General features: G+C 35.1%; 3 protein-coding genes, 1 long non-coding RNA gene and 1 pseudogene across 14 annotated transcripts; 2 read left to right on the forward strand and 3 right to left on the reverse strand.

Annotated features, from left to right (window-relative positions):
* Positions 1–7,348: 7,348 nt before the first annotated feature.
* On the reverse strand, positions 7,349–8,581 carry LOC130740491 (uncharacterized). Its single transcript, XR_009020148.1, has 4 exons — positions 8,469–8,581; positions 8,298–8,381; positions 8,138–8,204; positions 7,349–7,681 (listed from the first exon to the last, which is right to left on the reverse strand). It is a non-coding gene; the product is annotated as an uncharacterized LOC130740491 (long non-coding RNA).
* A 665-nt stretch (positions 8,582–9,246) lies between these two features.
* Positions 9,247–12,423, reverse strand: LOC130740490 (uncharacterized). Of its 11 annotated transcripts, none has more exons than XR_009020138.1 (4): positions 12,066–12,420; positions 11,647–11,731; positions 9,488–11,552; positions 9,247–9,385 (listed from the first exon to the last, which is right to left on the reverse strand). XR_009020138.1 is itself a non-coding variant. In XM_057593124.1 (2 exons), exons 1-2 carry the CDS (start codon positions 12,377–12,379, stop codon positions 9,594–9,596), a joined length of 333 nt encoding a protein of 110 aa, XP_057449107.1. In that variant the 5' UTR covers positions 12,380–12,421; the 3' UTR covers positions 9,526–9,593. The 11 variants fall into 11 exon arrangements, 1 of the variants encoding a protein (XP_057449107.1); XR_009020147.1 differs by lacking the exon at positions 11,647–11,731 and having other exon boundaries at positions 9,488–9,612; positions 10,023–10,073; positions 12,066–12,413; XR_009020144.1 differs by lacking the exon at positions 12,066–12,420 and having other exon boundaries at positions 9,488–9,612; positions 10,023–10,073; positions 11,286–12,059.
* An 867-nt stretch (positions 12,424–13,290) lies between these two features.
* Positions 13,291–14,431, reverse strand: LOC130740492 (dirigent protein 25-like). The gene has a single exon (XM_057593125.1). The coding sequence runs from the start codon at positions 14,380–14,382 to the stop codon at positions 13,465–13,467; it is 918 nt and encodes a 305-aa protein (XP_057449108.1). The 5' UTR covers positions 14,383–14,431; the 3' UTR covers positions 13,291–13,464.
* Positions 14,432–15,390: 959 nt separating this feature from the next.
* LOC130740493 (pentatricopeptide repeat-containing protein At1g07740, mitochondrial) lies at positions 15,391–17,211 on the forward strand. The gene has a single exon (XM_057593126.1). It carries the CDS (start codon positions 15,517–15,519, stop codon positions 16,852–16,854), a length of 1,338 nt encoding a protein of 445 aa, XP_057449109.1. The 5' UTR covers positions 15,391–15,516; the 3' UTR covers positions 16,855–17,211.
* A 369-nt stretch (positions 17,212–17,580) lies between these two features.
* Positions 17,581–18,712, forward strand: LOC130740495 (dirigent protein 25-like; annotated as a pseudogene).
* Positions 18,713–18,762: the final 50 nt, after the last annotated feature.

Below are 18,762 nucleotides of genomic sequence, written 5' to 3' on the forward strand. Positions count from 1 at the left end.
CTCATCTAATGCTAAATAAATAGTCTATCTACAGATTTAATCAATGGCAGTATGGCAATGTATTTAACTCCACCAAGTAAGAAAATTCTTTGTAATTATGTTATGAATTACAGAACTGTTATGATGGCAAACTTAATGTTCGATTGAACACCTTAGGCTAATTCTTCAGTATAACTTTATCTAATACAAAAAGATAACTAAGATCAAGCAAAATTTGATCTTATACGCATGCATGATAGAAATAAAAAGGGTAGCTACAGACCAAGCCAGATATACAACAAAAATTTAAAATGATGGGATTGAAAGGACAAAAGTAAATGCAAAAACCAAAACAATAAACTCATTTCTGTTGTGGTTTTTGGCAGACTCGAGCTGTCTCTGCGGCGTATTCCACGGGGTTGCAATGAAGTGGCTGACTTTATGGCCAAGCATATTGCTAGATCAGATAGGTAGTTGTTTAGGCTTCTTCTTGTGCCTTGTTTTTAGTTTTGTTTGTTTTTCGATGAAGTAGAAAAACACTATATTAAAGAGCTAAAATTTAATCAAACCTACAAATATATATATTAATTAATTATTGAATCTGAAATCACTTCTAATTTGCAGATGCTATCAATTACTAGTTTTCCAAATAAATATAATTGATAGTTCTGAAACAAATCAATTTAATTATTCTCACAAGAACAATATTCCACTGTTGAATTCAAAAAAAAAAAAACAATATTCCACTGTGAAAAATGTAATAAAATGGATCGTCGCTTAGGTCGATTTTCATTCATAAAATCCATAGTATATTTATATATTCCCAATTAATAAGAAAGACCATAAAATTCCAAGCAAGTTCGTTTGAAATGGACTGGAAAAAAATCATTTAACATTGTTTTTTTTACTAACCGTCCCATGAATTAGCAGCATTACCGGCATTCAATACAAAATAAAAAATAATTTAATTCTATGAAATAAGAATGTAAATAAAATTTGAATAAGCAGCTCCAAGCACCCGATCACATTCTAAATAAGAGTTTATCAATCTTCATGTCACGATCATTTAAATAGAAGAAGATATTATTTATATAATCAAAGAAAGAAGATTAAGTGAAGAAAATACTCGAGAGAATGTACACCTGATTATTTTAGATATGAGAAAAGGAAATGTTATCAAATATAAATAACTCATTTTATTATTTAAATAGGGAAATTACTACATATATTATATAACACCCTTCAATAATCTCAAAACGGCTTAAGGCTTCCCCACGTGAACTCCTTTTCCCAGTAATTTTTGTACTGAATATAAAAATATATTCCATCTGGCCTAATACTTCGCCAACATCTCTCACTACATCTATTTAGTTCCTTTTTGGCTTTGAAAACGTCAAAACTCTGGTCCACTATATGCCCTCTAAAGTTATAATTAATATGGCACCAAAACAGAGTAGTCAGCCAAATATTGTCATTGAATGACCATTCGATGAACTGTCCATTGGCAAGCACATGTAGGCCAAGATCATCATTCTTTGAATGACAATGGATAGAGAGACTAGAACCCATACCCAAATCATTTTCAACACGCACAGTGTTATGCAAGGGAGAAAAACCTTGTATGGGTACTATGAACATGCTTGTTACACTGATCGCCAACACAAAAAGTATTGTAACTAACACCTTCAACATGTTTATGAGATATTGATAAACCCACTCTTGAACTTTCAATTCCCCTCTAAAAATCACAATCTATATATAGAGTTAATTGGATAAGGCCAGGAAAGGATAAGAAAATAATAGACTTTTATCAAATTTTATGTTTAAGGTGGACATGATAATGATAAGATAAGACATAAATATTAAAAAAAAAATATTGAATAAAAATCACATAATATTGGGTTTGGCTCATAAGGATTAGAGTTTTGTTGTACTTTTTTTTTCGTTCACTATATTTTTTTTCCTATTGAGTATTTTCTAGTAAGGTTTTAATGAGGCACAATCTATATTTGGTCTGTCAAGGGGGAAGGAATTATGGGGTGGTTTGTGTGGCTGTATCTTACCTAATGAGGGGTTGTCCTCATGCTTTTCTCATTCAATAATATCCTTTTGCTTTCGAAAAAAAATCAGATAATATTTTTTGAAATTTAATTTTCTTAATTATTTGTTTATAAAGTAACATTATATTAATATAAATTATTCTATATTCACTATTACTAAATAAATAAATATTTATAATTAGTGATTAATTTATTTTGCAACAGTGAATAATTATTTTATTTATTATTATTATTAAAATAGAAATAAAGAAAATAATGTTAACTGTAGTAGTAGGTGATCGAAATTAAAAATTTTATTTTATATATTAGTAAACTAACCATTTTCACCATCTATAAATTAGTATATTTTTTAATTAAATTTATGAGTAACTAAATAAATAGTTCTATCTTAGAAATAACAAATAGTAGTTGTTAAATAATAAATTAGTATATTACTTAATATTTTTATATTAATTAACATTACTATAAATTGTATAAAATATAACTATTAAAATAAATAATTTGGGTTTAGTATACTAAAAAAGAATGACAGACTATCATTCTACTAGGAGGAGAGGATAATGTTAAACGGGATATGATAAAAGGAAAAATTGTGTTATCCTCTCCTTCTGGCGCAACAAATAGCGGATTATAATAGGATGTGATTACATTATAGTATCATGTCTCCTTATCTTGACACCAAACATGAAAAATATGTTTTTAAATGAGAGTATAAAAATTAATTATGACCATTAGTTCATACCGTAAATGGTTAATATTAAAACATGAAGTCATGTGACCATTAATTTTTAAATCTTGATCATTCATGATCAAATTTAACGGTCGTTATTTATTCATATATTCTCATATAAAAATATGTCTTTCATAAAATACATCTCCTATATATAAATTTTAATCTATATATATATATATTAAAATTTTATAATTTAATAATAATATTAATAAGTAATTAAAGACATCATATATTATTAATTAGATTAACTATTAGCTGTTAAACTTTAAATGTGTATATAGGTATTTCCTTTATGTAACCAAAAAAATGTAACAAAAAATATGTGTATAGCTATAATAGTTAGTTATAGGGTTATTTATGCTCGGGGTTCCTGAACTATAGTTAGGAATCGGTATACGTCCCTTAACATAGTTTTCTTTGGTTTTCATCCTTAACTTAATTAACCAGTTGGGTTCCATCCCTTTACCGGTTGGGGTGCTTACATGGCATTTGTAAGTGCTGATATATCAAAAAAATTAATTATAAAAAAATAAAATTTAACAACCTAGAATGTTATTTAGCTTCATCTTATTCCTCTTCCTCTTCAGAATGACCAAACCCAGCACCACCATCACCAACATACCATCGTCGTCGCATGTTCAGCCACCACCATTGTAACAGAAGCGCCACAACAGCCAGATTTGGAAAGACGGTGGCTTCGCGATTCAGATCTGGAAGAGGAATGCAATAATAACTTCATGGTGTACACTCACGTGGCGTTGTGCGAGAGTAGAGGTTGTACCCGCCGGTGCCGGTGGACAAAAAGGAGGCGGCTCACAACGACGTTTTGCCGGATGAGACTTTTATGAAGAAATGGTGGAGGGTGGCATATCACATGAGGATTGGATTTGTCACCTCACCCATTAGAATTGCCACCCCACTTAAAGGTGGGAAAATACTTAAATGTCTCGTCCATCCGTATTTTACTCCGGAAGATTAAGTTCTGGTGCGCTTCGGTAGATAAACTTCCGAAGTCCTTTAAAAATGAGGATGCCAAATTTAAGTGCGTAGTAAATAAACCAACTGATACGATCCGGAAGTTTAACTTCTAGAGCACTCCAGAATTTAATCTTTCGGAGTAAAACACTGAGGGACATTTAAGTATTTGGGTGGGGTGGCATTCCTAATGGGTGAGGTGGTAAATCTAATTCTCATATCACATGTACGCGATGGGGAGGTCTGAGAAGATTTAGGGCTCCGATTGGGGTGAGTTTCGACTCGAGAGGTGGTTGAATCAGGTTGAGGATGAGAAGTGGGTTTTTGTGGGGTGGATCTGTTTAGCTACCTGGTGTTTCAGGCGGGGCCAAGGTGTGTTTAGGGAAGGAAATGACGTTCTTGCGGATGACTGTTATTGATGAAGAGGTTGGTTCTGCTTGGTGCTGTAATGGGTTGGCTCTGTATAGTGCTGTAATGGGGTGAGGATATTGAAGTTTTGTGGTGTCTAATTTTGGGTGATGTTAAAGCTAGATACTGTGAGATTGGTGGGGGGGTTCTGTCCCTTGCACTTCCCTGATTTACTTTTTGCGTCTTGCTGTGATTTTCTGGGTGTTGTTGCTCAAGCATATAGCCTTGTGTGATGCTGGTTATGTTTCTGCTTTGGCTTATGCGCCTCTTGTTTTGCTTTGTTCCCTTGTATTTCTATTCTTTCTCTTTTCTTTTGGACTTGGATGTTCATTTTCTTGGCCCTCCTCCTGCTCTATTTGTGTCTGGGCTTAAGAAGGAGGTTTGGTTTTCTGGGTTTTTTTTTTTTTTGGGGTTTCTGGTTTGATTTTCTAAAAAAAGAAAGTGAAATGATGAAGATAATTGGTGATGAAGATGATAGGTTAGGATGAAATTTTAATTTTTTTGGTTTTAGTCTCTCTTGTATATTCCATGTGAAATAAAAAAAAAAACCCGACATTTCGGTACTTACATGTGTCATGTAAGCACACCAACCGGTAAAGGGATGAAATTCAACCAGTTCATTAAGTCAAAGGATGGAAACCAACGAAAATATTATTTAGAAATGAACACCGATTCCTGACTATAGTTCAAGGACCCCGAACATAAGTAACCCTTAATTGTACTTTATATTATTAGTTATATTAACTATTAAATTTTTTTAGAGAACAAAACAGACATTTATTAAAAATAAGAAAAAAAGAAAGGAGATGAGGACAACCCCTCAATCCACATGATAGGTAGATACGCCTATAAAAAAATGATAGGTAGATACAAAACTTACATAACATCTCTAAAAGTCCAAATAGGGGAAGAGGATTCACATCCCTTTTCGAGAGATAATCAGCAAGACCATTCCTCTCAGTCACGGATCTAAGCAGAACACCATGAGGGCATGTGCCCTGCCTTAATTTTGAAAAAAATCATTAGAAAAAAAAATTGAGTAGTAAAAGTATGTGGTTTTTATGGTTCTTTTAGTAAAAAAATGTCATCACTTGTGTTCCACAGTGCTAAGGGCCTGTTTGGATTGGCGTTTGGCGTTGCATTGAGATGGACGTGATTTACCCTCACTTGTATTCAACATTGCTAAATGTCATCACTTGAGTAGTAAAAATATATGGTTTTTTATAACTTCTTTAGTAAAAAATGTCTTCACTTGTGTCCTTTTTTTCGTAAAAAATGCACTCACTTCTAATAGTATATATTAAAAAAAATTACGAATTTATATGTATATACGCCCTCACAACATCAAATTTCTGGATCCGTCACTGATTCCTACTCCTGAAAAATGCCTAACTTCAACACAATTTAATTCTAGAGTAACAAATTCATATGATTAAGAGTATTCAACAATTTTCAAGGCCGATTATCTTTCTTGCAAACCCACCCAATGACAATAGATGAATCACTCTCTAAAATGATATTTCTAATTAGGAATTAGTGACAAAATAATAGGCCATGATACATTGCAATTACCTCTGCTTCAATGGTAACAAAAATATCATTCATTGCACTACAACTTGCAGGTTTAACTCTATATATTTCTGAATTCTGAGATTGTTTTATTTGCAGGGCCTCTCAATTGGCCTTCTTAGTAGCTCTTTCCTAATCAATCAGCTTTTGGTGGAAAGACTTTGAAGAATACCACCAACTACGTATCTGTAGGAATTTGTAACTGTGATGAAGAGTATGTGAAGTTGTGTATATTTTGAGAGATCTAGTTGGACAGGAGATAATGGCAATGGTAGATGTGGTCATGTGGCTAAACTAGAGCATATTGTTGGTTTCACGTTTACATATATGATACTAGGATAGTAGCTCGTTTCCGTGCTATGCACGGACGAGCGATTCTACGATTTAACATAATTAATTTTATTATTTATTAAGATGAACAAATTAATTTACATACAAAAAATTTGTAATATTTTGAATTATATAAAATCAACAAAATTTATTATCAAGTTTGCTAATATATAGGTGACAAAACCGATTATTAACTTTAATAGATATAAAATAGATGTATTTTGCATTGGTTCACTTTTTTAATATAATTATAATACAAGAATGTTAGAATATTTGTTGGAAATGCCAAATGATAAATTGACAAGTTAAGAGATATTTTAATGTAGAACCAAACATAACTAAACTATTTATAATTAGTAACACAAATAACATGATAATTCTTTTATCAATCATCCTATTGATGTTACCTTCAACCATATAACTCTTCAATAATAACAAAGTATATAATAGAATTATCACATCCATTTATCAACTGGTTACAACAAACTCATTTAATTTCCATCTAAAAAGTACAGACATAGAGTAATCGTATAACTGCTCTCAACATTAAACAACATGCAGTCACAAAAAATTCAAGGCCAACCTTAGATAGTTTTACCATTCAATACATTCAAGTATACATGTAACCACACAAAGTACCAAAATTCAAGAAAGGTCTAAATAAGATAATCAAAAGAGATTGATCAAATTTACAACTCCTTCAAGATAGATTACCGGGCGAACACATGGACCCTGAATCTATTTGGCTATGACATTTTCCATAACTGCATCCTCTGAACTGCAACAGTATCACCAAGCCTCCTAAATTCAGCCAATGGAAGTCAAAACACTTGCAACATTTCTCACACTTTAAGCCAGAATTGGCATATCTTTCACCTCTTCCCTCACCAATAGATTACCATGGAATTTTCCAACTGGTCTAAGAGGTCTAAGATCCATTTGGAAAGAGAACACTTATTTCAGGAGGCAAGTGTACAAAATATTCTTGCTAGATACGATATGATTGGGGAGAATCTGCGTATTTGAATTTCGCAACATAAGTAAGGCAAATGGAGATTAATTTCTATGCACTGTCAGTGTAAATAAGTTTTGCATAGTAATTCAATCTTATGATTAATTCAATCGTATCCATCCATTTTGCTAGTCTATGATTAATGTTGAATTTAATAATATTTAAAATAGGAAATGGAAGGTTGTGATTGAATGACCGTGTAAAACTTTTAACCCTCTTAGTGCATAGAACTTAATCTCAATAAATTAATACTAACAGTGTAATAGAAAAAAGAACACAAAATAATCCAAAGGTTCATTCCCAATCAACAATGATATAAAGCAGGGACAAATTTACATTCATGTAGAGGGGGCATCTGCCCCCACAAAATTTCTAAATAAGACACCAATAATATGTTGTTGTATTACAACTATAGGGATATTTTGCCCCCACAAAGTGCTGATTGTTCCCATACTTCAGTAGATTATGGTTGTTCTAATTTATTATCCTTTTTTTTTTAAGTTTCGCTGTGCAATATCTATGTTGAATTTATGCAAAGAACTTCAATATGTAATACCACCACTTATAACTTCTGGAATTTGATAATAGACACCATTAATCATTCTTGAGCAAGAACTGCAACCAAAGAGAAGAAGAAAGAGTCAATAAGAAAATGTAAAGTTAAACTAAAATTAACAAATTGGGAGATGAGAAATGGGGGAACAACATCACTTTCATTCATACTTTGTATTCAAAAGAACTATTTCATATATAAGAGAATGAATAAATTCCTTTATCCATAAAGGCACATCATTAAAGCAATCAAGAAAATTGGCAGCCCTTGAGGAAGACTTCTCCAATCTCGACCCAAGGAGCATAGAAACAGAGCCAAAAAACAAAAATTGATAAAAAAAAAAGTGAAAGGATAAAAGTAACATTAGATATATAAAAGAATGGACATAGTTGGAGATAGCTGAATTGTGTCCACCAAACCCAAATGAATTTGAGAAAGCTGCAGAAAGTACACTAAAAATCAGAAACATTGGTTTTTACATTGTTACCACAATTTACACAAATAGATATAGTACACACCAACATTAACTTCAGGCTGCTTCTTGACGTTAGGGACTGTGTCAATTGTAACATCATCCGCCAAGTTCTAAGGAAAAATGAGTAAATTAAGTTATAAAAGGGAATCAACAAAATAAAATATATTTGATTAATAGGATGAGTTTCTGGCTGAGGAAAGTACTTCTTGATTAATAGTTCGATGCATCCACCCAGTTGTTATTGCCTAGCTTACAAACCACCAGAAGCTCAAGACACCAATCATTGACTGAAACCAGGACGTAATCACAATCAAGGTAAAAAAGAGGATGTTGTTGTGGGTTCTGAAATATTTAAAAAGTAACAAATTTCTTACCTTAGTGGCATTCATTTTCAATTATGATGTGTCCATACAAACTTGTTTGATTGCATTAACCTCAGCCAAGTCACCTGCTAAGTGGCATGAGCATCGATATAGGTCCCCTGTACAAAGCAGGATTCATCAGCTTTTACATGAACATGAGAATATGAACTTGTTTTAGACGAATGTGCCCATTTTGATCCTGGTTGCTTGCTATTACTACCTCAGTTCCTATTTATAAGTTACATGTAAGTAATTCTCACACATTTGATAGTCTTAAATAAGAAAATGATGTTAATTTTTTTAAACTACCTCCTATGAAAAAACTAACAAAATTTAGTGATAAGCGTTAAATGTAAAGGGTAAACTTAGGAAAAAGTATTTAAAATCACGGATATTTTAAAGTGACTTATACTAAGAGACTGAAAAACTTTTAGATTTTTATTTCTTACCTCTTCATAAGAACCCCAACTTTAGTCCATCAGACCTTGGATTTGTCATGTGACGAGCATCACACGTTATGGCACCTTCCAGATATTTTGCAGCTATTTTGGCTTCCCTTTTTGTTGCACTCTCCAAGCTCTCCATTACCTGTTCTCAGTGATAGAAAATCAAAAGTTGTCAGCATTGGAATTTCATTAGGTAAATCAAATATATATACACTTCGATATACTAAAGAAAATTTTGGGTTTGAGGTTCTACCATCACACCAGAGCCTTCATCCAGACCAAAACCATCGCAATCTTTGTCCCATGGTCTTGAAGCCTTCTTGGGGTCTTCATGCCTCTGAGGCAAAGCCCTGCAGGCAATAAAGCCTCCAACACTGGTAGGAATGATTGAAGCTTCAGCCCCACCAACCACCATAACATCTGCTTCCCCTCTTCTGGTATGATAAGCAGCTGCATAAAAGCAATAATTTGCTGCTACAGAAGCTGCGGAAATGGAGTAATTGGGACCCATTAGAGAGCCTATAATATGTGAAAATTTAAATTAAAAGATTATGTATTTCTCAAAATCTAATTTCTGTCAAGTACCTTTGATACTACTTCCAAATTAACCATAGAGCATAATAAACATGACCAATACTGTTTGCAGATAAATCTCTTGATTCCAGAGTATTCTCTGTTGACCATGCATCCTTTAATCTACTCGAGAAAAACTACATTAAAAGAACACCAAGCACAAACATAAATTCATATTGAAAAGAAAAATTAACATACCAAAAAGTAAGAAAAAAAAAATTAACATACAAACAATTTAAAGAACTAAAGGAATTTTAAATAATCAAATCCACCACTTTCTAAAAAAAAAACTGATAAAGCAAAGGAGAGGTATGTCAGGGAAGTTGCAAAAATTAGATCAATCAGTTAAAGACATAAATGATTAAATATCTTTAACCAAAAATATACTTGGAAAACCTTCTTGCCCCATTACCAAGTTTTTTAAAGAAAAAAATTCAAATGTCTCCAATCTAACCAATTCACCAATGGACTTAAACTAAGAAATCATAAATTTTGGATAACTGAACAATTGAACATATTCCAAATCCACCAAGCTTGGCAAACTTACCATTTCGGTAATTCCTTGAATCAAAGAAGAAAGGTATGTCAATGAGACAACCTGAAATTTTTAATTTATATACAACGCATGTTATTAAATCAAAGTAATAACCATGTGATAGGTGTAGCCTACCTAAAATAAGTAAACCGTTAACCTTTGTGCTAGGATGAAGAAGTGGATTCTAGGTGGAAACTCTAAAAATTCAAGTTAAGGAGGAACTTGAAGAAAGAGATTCCATAAAGTAAGTGTTTGATTTTTCATGTTATATGAGTCTCTCATTGCCTCATAGATATTAATATAGACTAAGATTTTTAACACGCTGACAATACCTCCCGTAAAACTCAACCGCGAGAACGACACACAAGTACAAAGAAAAGACTAAAGGTAATCCATTGAACATAGATGGTGAGAATTGTGATAAGGCAAAAGTTTATGAGACACATGTGATCCAGAAAAGCAAGTCACTCGAATGGATGGCAAAAATGAGAATCAATGGGTTGGTTTACCAGCTTGAATGTAAAAAATAAATTTGAGATAAATATGTAACCATGACTGCTTGCTCTCACATGAACAGGTACGAACCTCCTAAGTCTCCTTTAGCTAATTTCTCAATTTAGTTTATCAGACACAAAATGAAATTGAAATATTATCATACTTATATCATTCCAAAGGGTTTCATCCTTATATACATATTGCACAAAGATTCAACTCCTATTCTATTTCTTCGTGGCAATGTCTCTTAAAGATTTAACCTTCATAACATTTTGTTATCCCATACACGTTCAAGCTTCTGATTTGTCCTCCTTTGACCCTAACATAGCCGGGTAAAAATATACCAAATTATTCACTTACAAAGATAAGAAAACCATTACACCATAAAAGATACCATCACAAGGATCTGTCCTTGAAGATTTTAGTGTTCCGCTCCAACTATAGGCTTCAAGTATAGTACCCTACACATCATCAAAGGGCTTTGGTTCTTCGCTAATTTAATTAATTTCACTACTATATTTAAATTATAGCACACACTCATGTTGTGAAATAATTAAATAATAATAATAGGCTAATAAGTTTGAGGTAAATTTCAAGCTAACATCTTCCAACCCAATAAAAAACAGAATTAGAAACAGCAAGGAAGAAGAAAATTTATAAAGAAAACAAATGGGCCACAAAAAAAGCTCAACAACCAAATCAATAAACTATCAGATCAACATAACATAGATCATCATAAATGATCAAAACAGACAAAAGAAAAGGGTAAAGAAACTTAACTTGAAGAAAAGGGGATACTAATAAAGAGCTTAAAAGTCAAGGAAAGCTTGTCCACCATTTATTTGTTCTTCAAATTAGCAGGGATGCCATGTTTCTTGCACAGAGCTTCTAGTATCTTCCTCCTCATGGCATAAAAGTCCTCTTTCATCAATTTTTGAATGAAACAAACACCAACCTTGTGCATACTTTTAAAAATGATTGGAAGTAGTGTGCAATAGCAACTGTATATGAAGGATTGAGGGTTGGTTTCTCCTTCAAAGTCCATCTCTGTTTAATTTTTATAAGTTGTAATAAGAAAAAGTTAAAAGTTGTGACAATGAAATGAGGAAGTAATCAAATATATGACAAGAATAGTATTTACCTAGCCCTGTAGAATCAAAGAAGTTGCTGCCTTTATTCAAAATCTTCCTAGAAACATTAGTCATTGCAACACACACAAGCATCCCCTATTTATACAGCAGAACATAGCTACTTAAACAGACACAGACAATTCACCCATTGCTATATCTCAAAACAATGAATTCGAAAACAGGATCAACTCTAGTTTTAGGAACTTGTACGACTCACAATGCACACACCAACACAGCAAAGACCCTATTTATAAGGATATACGTGCAACAGTTTACAAACAATAAAAAATTGAAATTGAAAATAAAGATCAAATCAACGAAAAGTACACATTGCGTACCAAAAAATCAAGTGAATACAGATAAAGATGAATCAAAAGTACGAAAAAATCAAAGAAAATCAGTATCATTTAAAGTGATTTAGACTACTTACTGACTCAAGCATTGCTCATCCGCGATTTTCTCCTTGGGAATGCACTCAAATCTGGACTTGAGAAAAAAATGGACAAACAACAGTGAATGAAGGGAGCTGTCGAAATATGGCTGGTTCCACCAGTTCCAGCGAGCTAAACCTCCTTGAACACGGAAGGGAAGGTGAGCGTCGGCGATGATGCAATCGGAGGTAGCAGAGGCGATTTGACGGGAGCAGATGGGGAACGCAACCAAGAGGAAGATGACGGCAACCGACGAACGCAAGAGCAATGGATGGGAAAAGCTGAGCTGTGTTGGATGAAATACACGCGACATGACCAAGAGGAAGTAGGTATCAATGTATTAGTGTTGGGTCACTCATTTGTGCAGTATGGAGCCCATTACAAAAATGCAAAAAAAGTAAAAATAAATCAGGAAAAGTCATAAGAAGATGGACAGTTCAGATTGAGTATTGAAAACTGAAATCAAGGGCCAGGATTTGAGGTTTCTTAGGAATAGTAACATGAGGTTTTGCCTTAAGTAATAGTAGATAACTGTATTGAAACCCTAATGAGTGTGAATAAACAGTATTCATATATTATAATTTAATATCAGTTACAACATGTGTTGGGTTTGTTGGATAAGTTCAAGGGAGAAGATGAACGACTAAAAGTCTAAAACACATGTTGGGTTTGGTTGATTCCGCATTTCAGTTCCCACTTTTTTTTGAACGTTCAGTTCCCACTTTTTCTTCTTAAATAAAAGTACAAAAAATTTATCTTCTATATTTCTTTACAACCAAACAAATGGGGGGAGAATTTAACATTTTTCCTTTCACTTTTCATTCATATTTTCCTCATACTAGATAATAAAAAATTCTACAGTTTTTCCTCATTTTCACTGACCATTTTCTTCTCTACAACCAAATGCTAATATAAATAGTCTATCTATAGATTTAATAAATGGAAGTATGGCAATGTAGTTAACGTAACTCCACCAAGTAAAAAAAATTATTTGTTATGTTATGAATTACAGAACTGTAATGATGGAAAAATGTTCGATTGAACGTTCATGACCTTAGGCTAATTAATTCTTCAATATAACTTTATCTAATCCAAAAAGCTAACTAAGATCAAGCAAAATTTGATCTTATACGCATGCATGATAGAAATAAAAAGGGTAGCTACAGACCAAGCCAGATATACAACAAAGATTTAGAATGGTGGGATTCAAAGGACAAAAGTAAATGCAAAAACCAAAACAATAAACTCAATTTTTTTTGGCAGACTCAAATTCAAGCATAACATTTCCACTTCCTGTTACAATAGTACAACACATAATGAGATTCATCACACGAAATACAAGTGCAATAGTTTCGATTCATGGAATAAAAGAGCAAGACACTAAGACACCCTATTTAGCTATGCAAGATAGGCAGTGAGTTGCAAGAGAGTCTCGAGTCCATCAGTGTGATGTTGCTGATCATTGGTAACAGGAAACGTCTTAATAATAGCAAAGCCCTCAGCATTCACATACTTTCCAGTGCCACCAATGATTGCAAGTTGTGATTCTGAGACTTGTGTTCCGTGGACACCAAAGAAGCTGAGACTATCCACATAACCATTCTCCTCAAACTTTGCAGTGAAAGCCATCACCTGGCTTGTTCCGTCCACTGAGCTTGCTATGTAAAATCCCTGTGCTTTCCCCACCATTCCTGATCCCAATTCATGCCCTTCTGTCAATTCATCATCAAACACTGTCATTGTCCCAAACATCAACTTCTGCAGGGTAAGGCCTGCTGGGAGGTTATTCGGATTCGTCACTGAAAAACCATTCCCATTTCCATTGTTGTTGTTGTTGTTGAAAACATTCCCAGTGGTTCCACTCAGTCCGGTGATGAAAGGAAGGTCGTTGTTGTTGAGAATTCCAGCGTTGTTGTTGTTCTGGGGAACACCATTGTTGAGAGGAAGGTTTGCACCGTTGGGCTTGGCAAACGCAACTTGAGCGTTTACAGCAGGATTTGTAACCACCCCTGTCACTGCTCTCGCTGTTGGGTTCGATCCACCGAGAATGTCATGCATGAAAAATGAGAGTGTGTGGTGATGATACTCTCCATCAATGGCTGCAGCAGGGGTAGCAGCTGTTACCAGAGGAGGGACAGTGGAAGAGACAGGGGATCCAGCAAAGTCAGGTAATTCTTCTGGTGCTGTGGTGGTGGGTGTTTCTAGACCAGTGAGGATTCGAGTTGAAGCGGTGGAAGTGAATGCAAGGAATATCAATGCTAAGAAGGTTATGGCTTTCAGGGGCATGGTCGTAGAATGAGTTTCAATGCTTGCCATGGAAATTCTAGTGTTTGATAGTTCCAATCCAAATTGTACTTTGATTAGATGAGATGAGATGATAAAGGGTTATGTGGACAGGTATAAATACCAAAGTTCATGCAGAAGATTTGTGGAACGAAATGATGGAGTTGATGAGAGGAGTGGTTGATCATGAATGGAGCTGTTCTCATTCTTATGTAGCATATGTCATTTTTATATTCTTATATCTATATCAGCAAGTGGACCATTAATAGAAACATCACGTATATATCAATAAAACTGGAAAGAATAGTAATAATAATTAAGTAAACTACACAAGAACTTCTTACCCAACATCTCAATCAAGTTGAATCTCTAGATGACTAGATGCTTGTCTAGTCATGGCGTCAACGACCAAATTACCCTCACGATGACATGAACGATGGAGGCCCTTCAATCCTGAGATAACTTTCTTCTTACCTTTCTAATCTGATCACACAACCAATAAATTTGAATATATGTCGTGCTTAATAGAACATTCAGGACATTCGTACAGTCGACGCATAAATAATGTCACAATACCGCATGTTCCAAGCAAGAGTGAAACCAAACAATTCGGCATAAAAAGCATCACTCTCCCCAAAGCTACTAGAGAAGCCATAAATTCACTTATTGTCATAGTCCCATATTGCTCTACCCGCTCTCATTCTATTGTCATTTTGAACCAAACTACCGTCCATACGAACGTGCACCGACGCCACCCCAACACTCGTAGTCGTAACAGATCCTCGCCGCATAGAGAACCAGTTTCGCCACTCCTAAACCGTAAACATAGTTAAGGTGTCGTTGTTGCTCTCTAAAAACTATTGTTTCTCCACTTCCAAATAATGATGCTGCTGGATGTGAGTAAACAACCAAATATAAAATTTCTTTTTTAATTAAAAAATCATTTGCTAAAAAATTCAGATTTTGAATAAATCATTATTTAAGTAAAATCTGAAAATTGATTATGTGGAAAAATTACTTTTAATTAGCTAATCTAGAAAATCCATTACAATAGATGAGAGAAAAAAAATTTCCTCTTCTTCTTCTTCTTCTTCCAATTTCCATTAATCCCTATAAATTCCAGTTTGAATGATTCTCAGGTGTTTGCGTTTCTCCATTCCCGCTTGAATGATCCTTCACAGAGCCAAAGCGATCAACCCAAATCCCTTGTTCCACCATGCTAATTCTCAAGCTCTATTCCACACCCGTGAACGATCTCAAAGACCAAATTCAAAGCATCGCAAGCGCATTCCATTCATCACCCAAATCAAAGACATTGATGACCCAGATGAAGCTCTGTCCCTATTTCACCATTACAAGGAACAGGGTTGCAGACACTACTACCCTTCCTACGCTGCATTGCTCTACAAGCTTGCTCGTTCAAGAAGATTCGATGCCGTCGAAAGCATTCTCAATCACATGAGAGACAGTGATTTGCACTGTAACGAGAGCGTTTTCATTGCTTTGTTTCAACACTATGGCCCTGAGAAAGCCCTTGAGCTTTTCCGCAGAATGCCCCAGTTCAATTGTGTTCGTACATTGCAGTCTTTCAATGCGCTTCTCAATGTTCTGGTTGATAACGACCGGTTTGGCGAGGCCGGTGAGGCTTTCGGTCGAGTCTACGAGATGGGTTTTCGTCCGAATACGGTTACGTTCAATATAATGATCAAGGGGTGGTTGGGGAAAGGTGAGTGGGGTAAAGCATGTGAGGTGTTTGATGAAATGCTTGAGAAGAGAGTGCAGCCTAGTGTTGTGACTTATAATAGTCTCATTGGGTTTTTGTCTAGAAAGGGTGATTTGGATAAAGCAATGGCATTGCTTGAGGATATGAATCGCAAAGGAAAACGCGCTAATGAGGTGACTTATGCATTGTTGATGGAAGGCTTGTGCTCCGTGGAAAAGTATGAGGAGGCTAAGAAGTTAATGTTTGATATGGCGTATCGCGGGTGTAAACCTCAGCTGGTTAATTTTTCTGTTTTGATGAATGATCTTGGAAGGAGAGGGAAGATTGAAGAGGCCAAGGCTTTGATAAATGAGATGAAAAAAAGGAGGCTTAAACCGGATGTTGTGACGTACAATGTGTTGATAAATTATCTTTGCAAGGAGGGTAAGACTGAGGAAGCTTACAAGGTCTTAACTGAGATGCAGATTAGGGGTACTGAGCCAAATGCCGCTACATACAGGATGATGGTCGATGGTTTATGCAGGATTGGGGATTTTGAGGTGGGTCTGAATGTTTTGAGTGCAATGCTAGCAAGTAGACATTGTCCGCGTTCCGAAACATTTAATAGTTTGGTTGTTGGCTTGTTGAACTCTGGGAATATTGATGGTGCCTGCTTTGTTTTGGAAGAGATGGGGAAGAGAAAGGTGGAATTTGACTTGGTGAACTGGGAAACTATAGTAAAGTATGTTTGCAGTGAGAACAAGGGTGCAAGTGGGCTCATGACTGTACTTAATCCTACATGACTCCATTCGTCTAATGCATTAGACATGAACCAATTGTTCGGTAAAACATACACCTCAACGCGTCAATGGAAAAGTAAAATTTTGTCATGTTGAGTTCAACGTCATTTCTAGTTGAGCAAATTGTTTTCAATTGGTGGCAATATATGTTGTTGCTTAGCTTAGAAGATGAGCAGTATCCTCTGGCAAAGATGAATTTAGGATCCTGGGTAGTCTGTAATTGCTGATGTTTGTAATCGTGGCCCTAAATGATAGAAGGTTAAACTTGAAAGAGAGTCCAATATGTTTGACCCAAAGAAGGATTGTATTGACGAACATATCATAACCATTATTGACATCACCTTTAGCTGTTGTTCTTCATTTGTTCACAAATGCTTTTATTCAATCCCTATTCCTTTTGATTAGAAAAAACCAACAGTTTTATGATTTAGATTTTCAGGCACTTTTTTATAAAATTTATAAAAGAATAATGCTATACAGTTCCGAGAGATCTTTAAAGAACTCACATGAATTTTCTTTTGTTTTGGAATTTGATGGCCCCAAATTTCTGGTGACGAAGTATTTTAAGTTTATTTATAATGCATGCCCGTTTAGTTCTAACTGCTACAACCAGGAAAAATGAGAACACCTCCATTCATGATCACCTACTCCTCTCATCAACTCCAACATTTCGTTCCATATTTCTTCTGCAAGAGCTTTGAAGTCTTAGTATTTATAGCTGTCCAGGTAGCCCTTTATCTCCTCATCCCATCGCATCAAAGTACAATTTGGATTGGAACTATCAGACACTAGCATTTCCATGGCAAGCATTGAAACTCATTCTAAGACCATGCCCCTGAAAGCCATAACCTTTTTAGCATTGATGTTCCTGGCATTCACTTCCACAGCTTCAACTCGAGTCCTCACTGATGTAGAAACACCCACCACCACAGCAACAGAAGAATTACCCGACTCTGCTGAATCCCCTGTTTCTTCCACTGTCCCTCCTCCGTTAACAGCTGCTACCCCTGCTGCAGCCATCGATGGCAAGTATCATCACCACACACTCTCGTTTTTCATGCATGACATTCTTGGCGGGTCGAACCCCACAGCAAGAGCCGTGACGGGGGTGGTTACAAATCCTGCTGTGAATGCTCAAGTTGCGTTTGCCAAGCCCAATGGTGCAAACCTTCCTCTCAACAATGGTGTTCCCCAGAACAACAACAACGCTGGAATTCTCAACAACAACAACCTTCCTTTCATAACCGGTCTGAGTGGTAGTACTGGAAATGTTTTCAACAACAACAACAACAATGGGAATGGGAATGGTTTCTCAGTTACAAATCCGAATAACCTGCCAGCAGGACTGACCCTGCAGAAGTTGATGTTTGGGACGATGTCCGTGTTTGACGATGAATTAACAGAAGGACATGAGTTGGGATCAGGATTGGTGGGAAAAGCACAGGGGTTTTACATTGCAAGCTCAGTGGACGGAAGGAGCCAGGTGATGGCTTTCACTGCAAAGTTTGAGGAGAATGGTTATGTGGATAGTCTCAGCTTCTTTGGTGTCCACAGAACACAAGTCTCAGAATCACAACTTGCCATCATTGGTGGAACTGGAAAGTATGTGAATGCTGAGGGATTTGCTATAATTAAGACCTTTCCTGTTACCAATGAGGCAATGATCACCAACATAACACTGATGGCCTCGAAACTCTCTTGCAACTCACTGCTTATCTTGCCTAGCTAATTAGGGTGTCTTGCTGTTTTATACCATGAATTTAAACTACTGCAAAATATTTGTATTTCGTGTGAAGAATCTCATATTATGTGTTGTACTATTGAAACAAAAAGTAAAAATCTTATGATTGAATTTGTATTATCTTTCGTCCTTTGAATCCCATCATTCAATTTTTTTGCTATGTATCTGGC

Source organism: Lotus japonicus, chromosome 2, assembly GCF_012489685.1.
Source record: "Lotus japonicus ecotype B-129 chromosome 2, LjGifu_v1.2".
In the NCBI taxonomy this organism is placed as follows: domain Eukaryota; kingdom Viridiplantae; phylum Streptophyta; class Magnoliopsida; order Fabales; family Fabaceae; genus Lotus; species Lotus japonicus.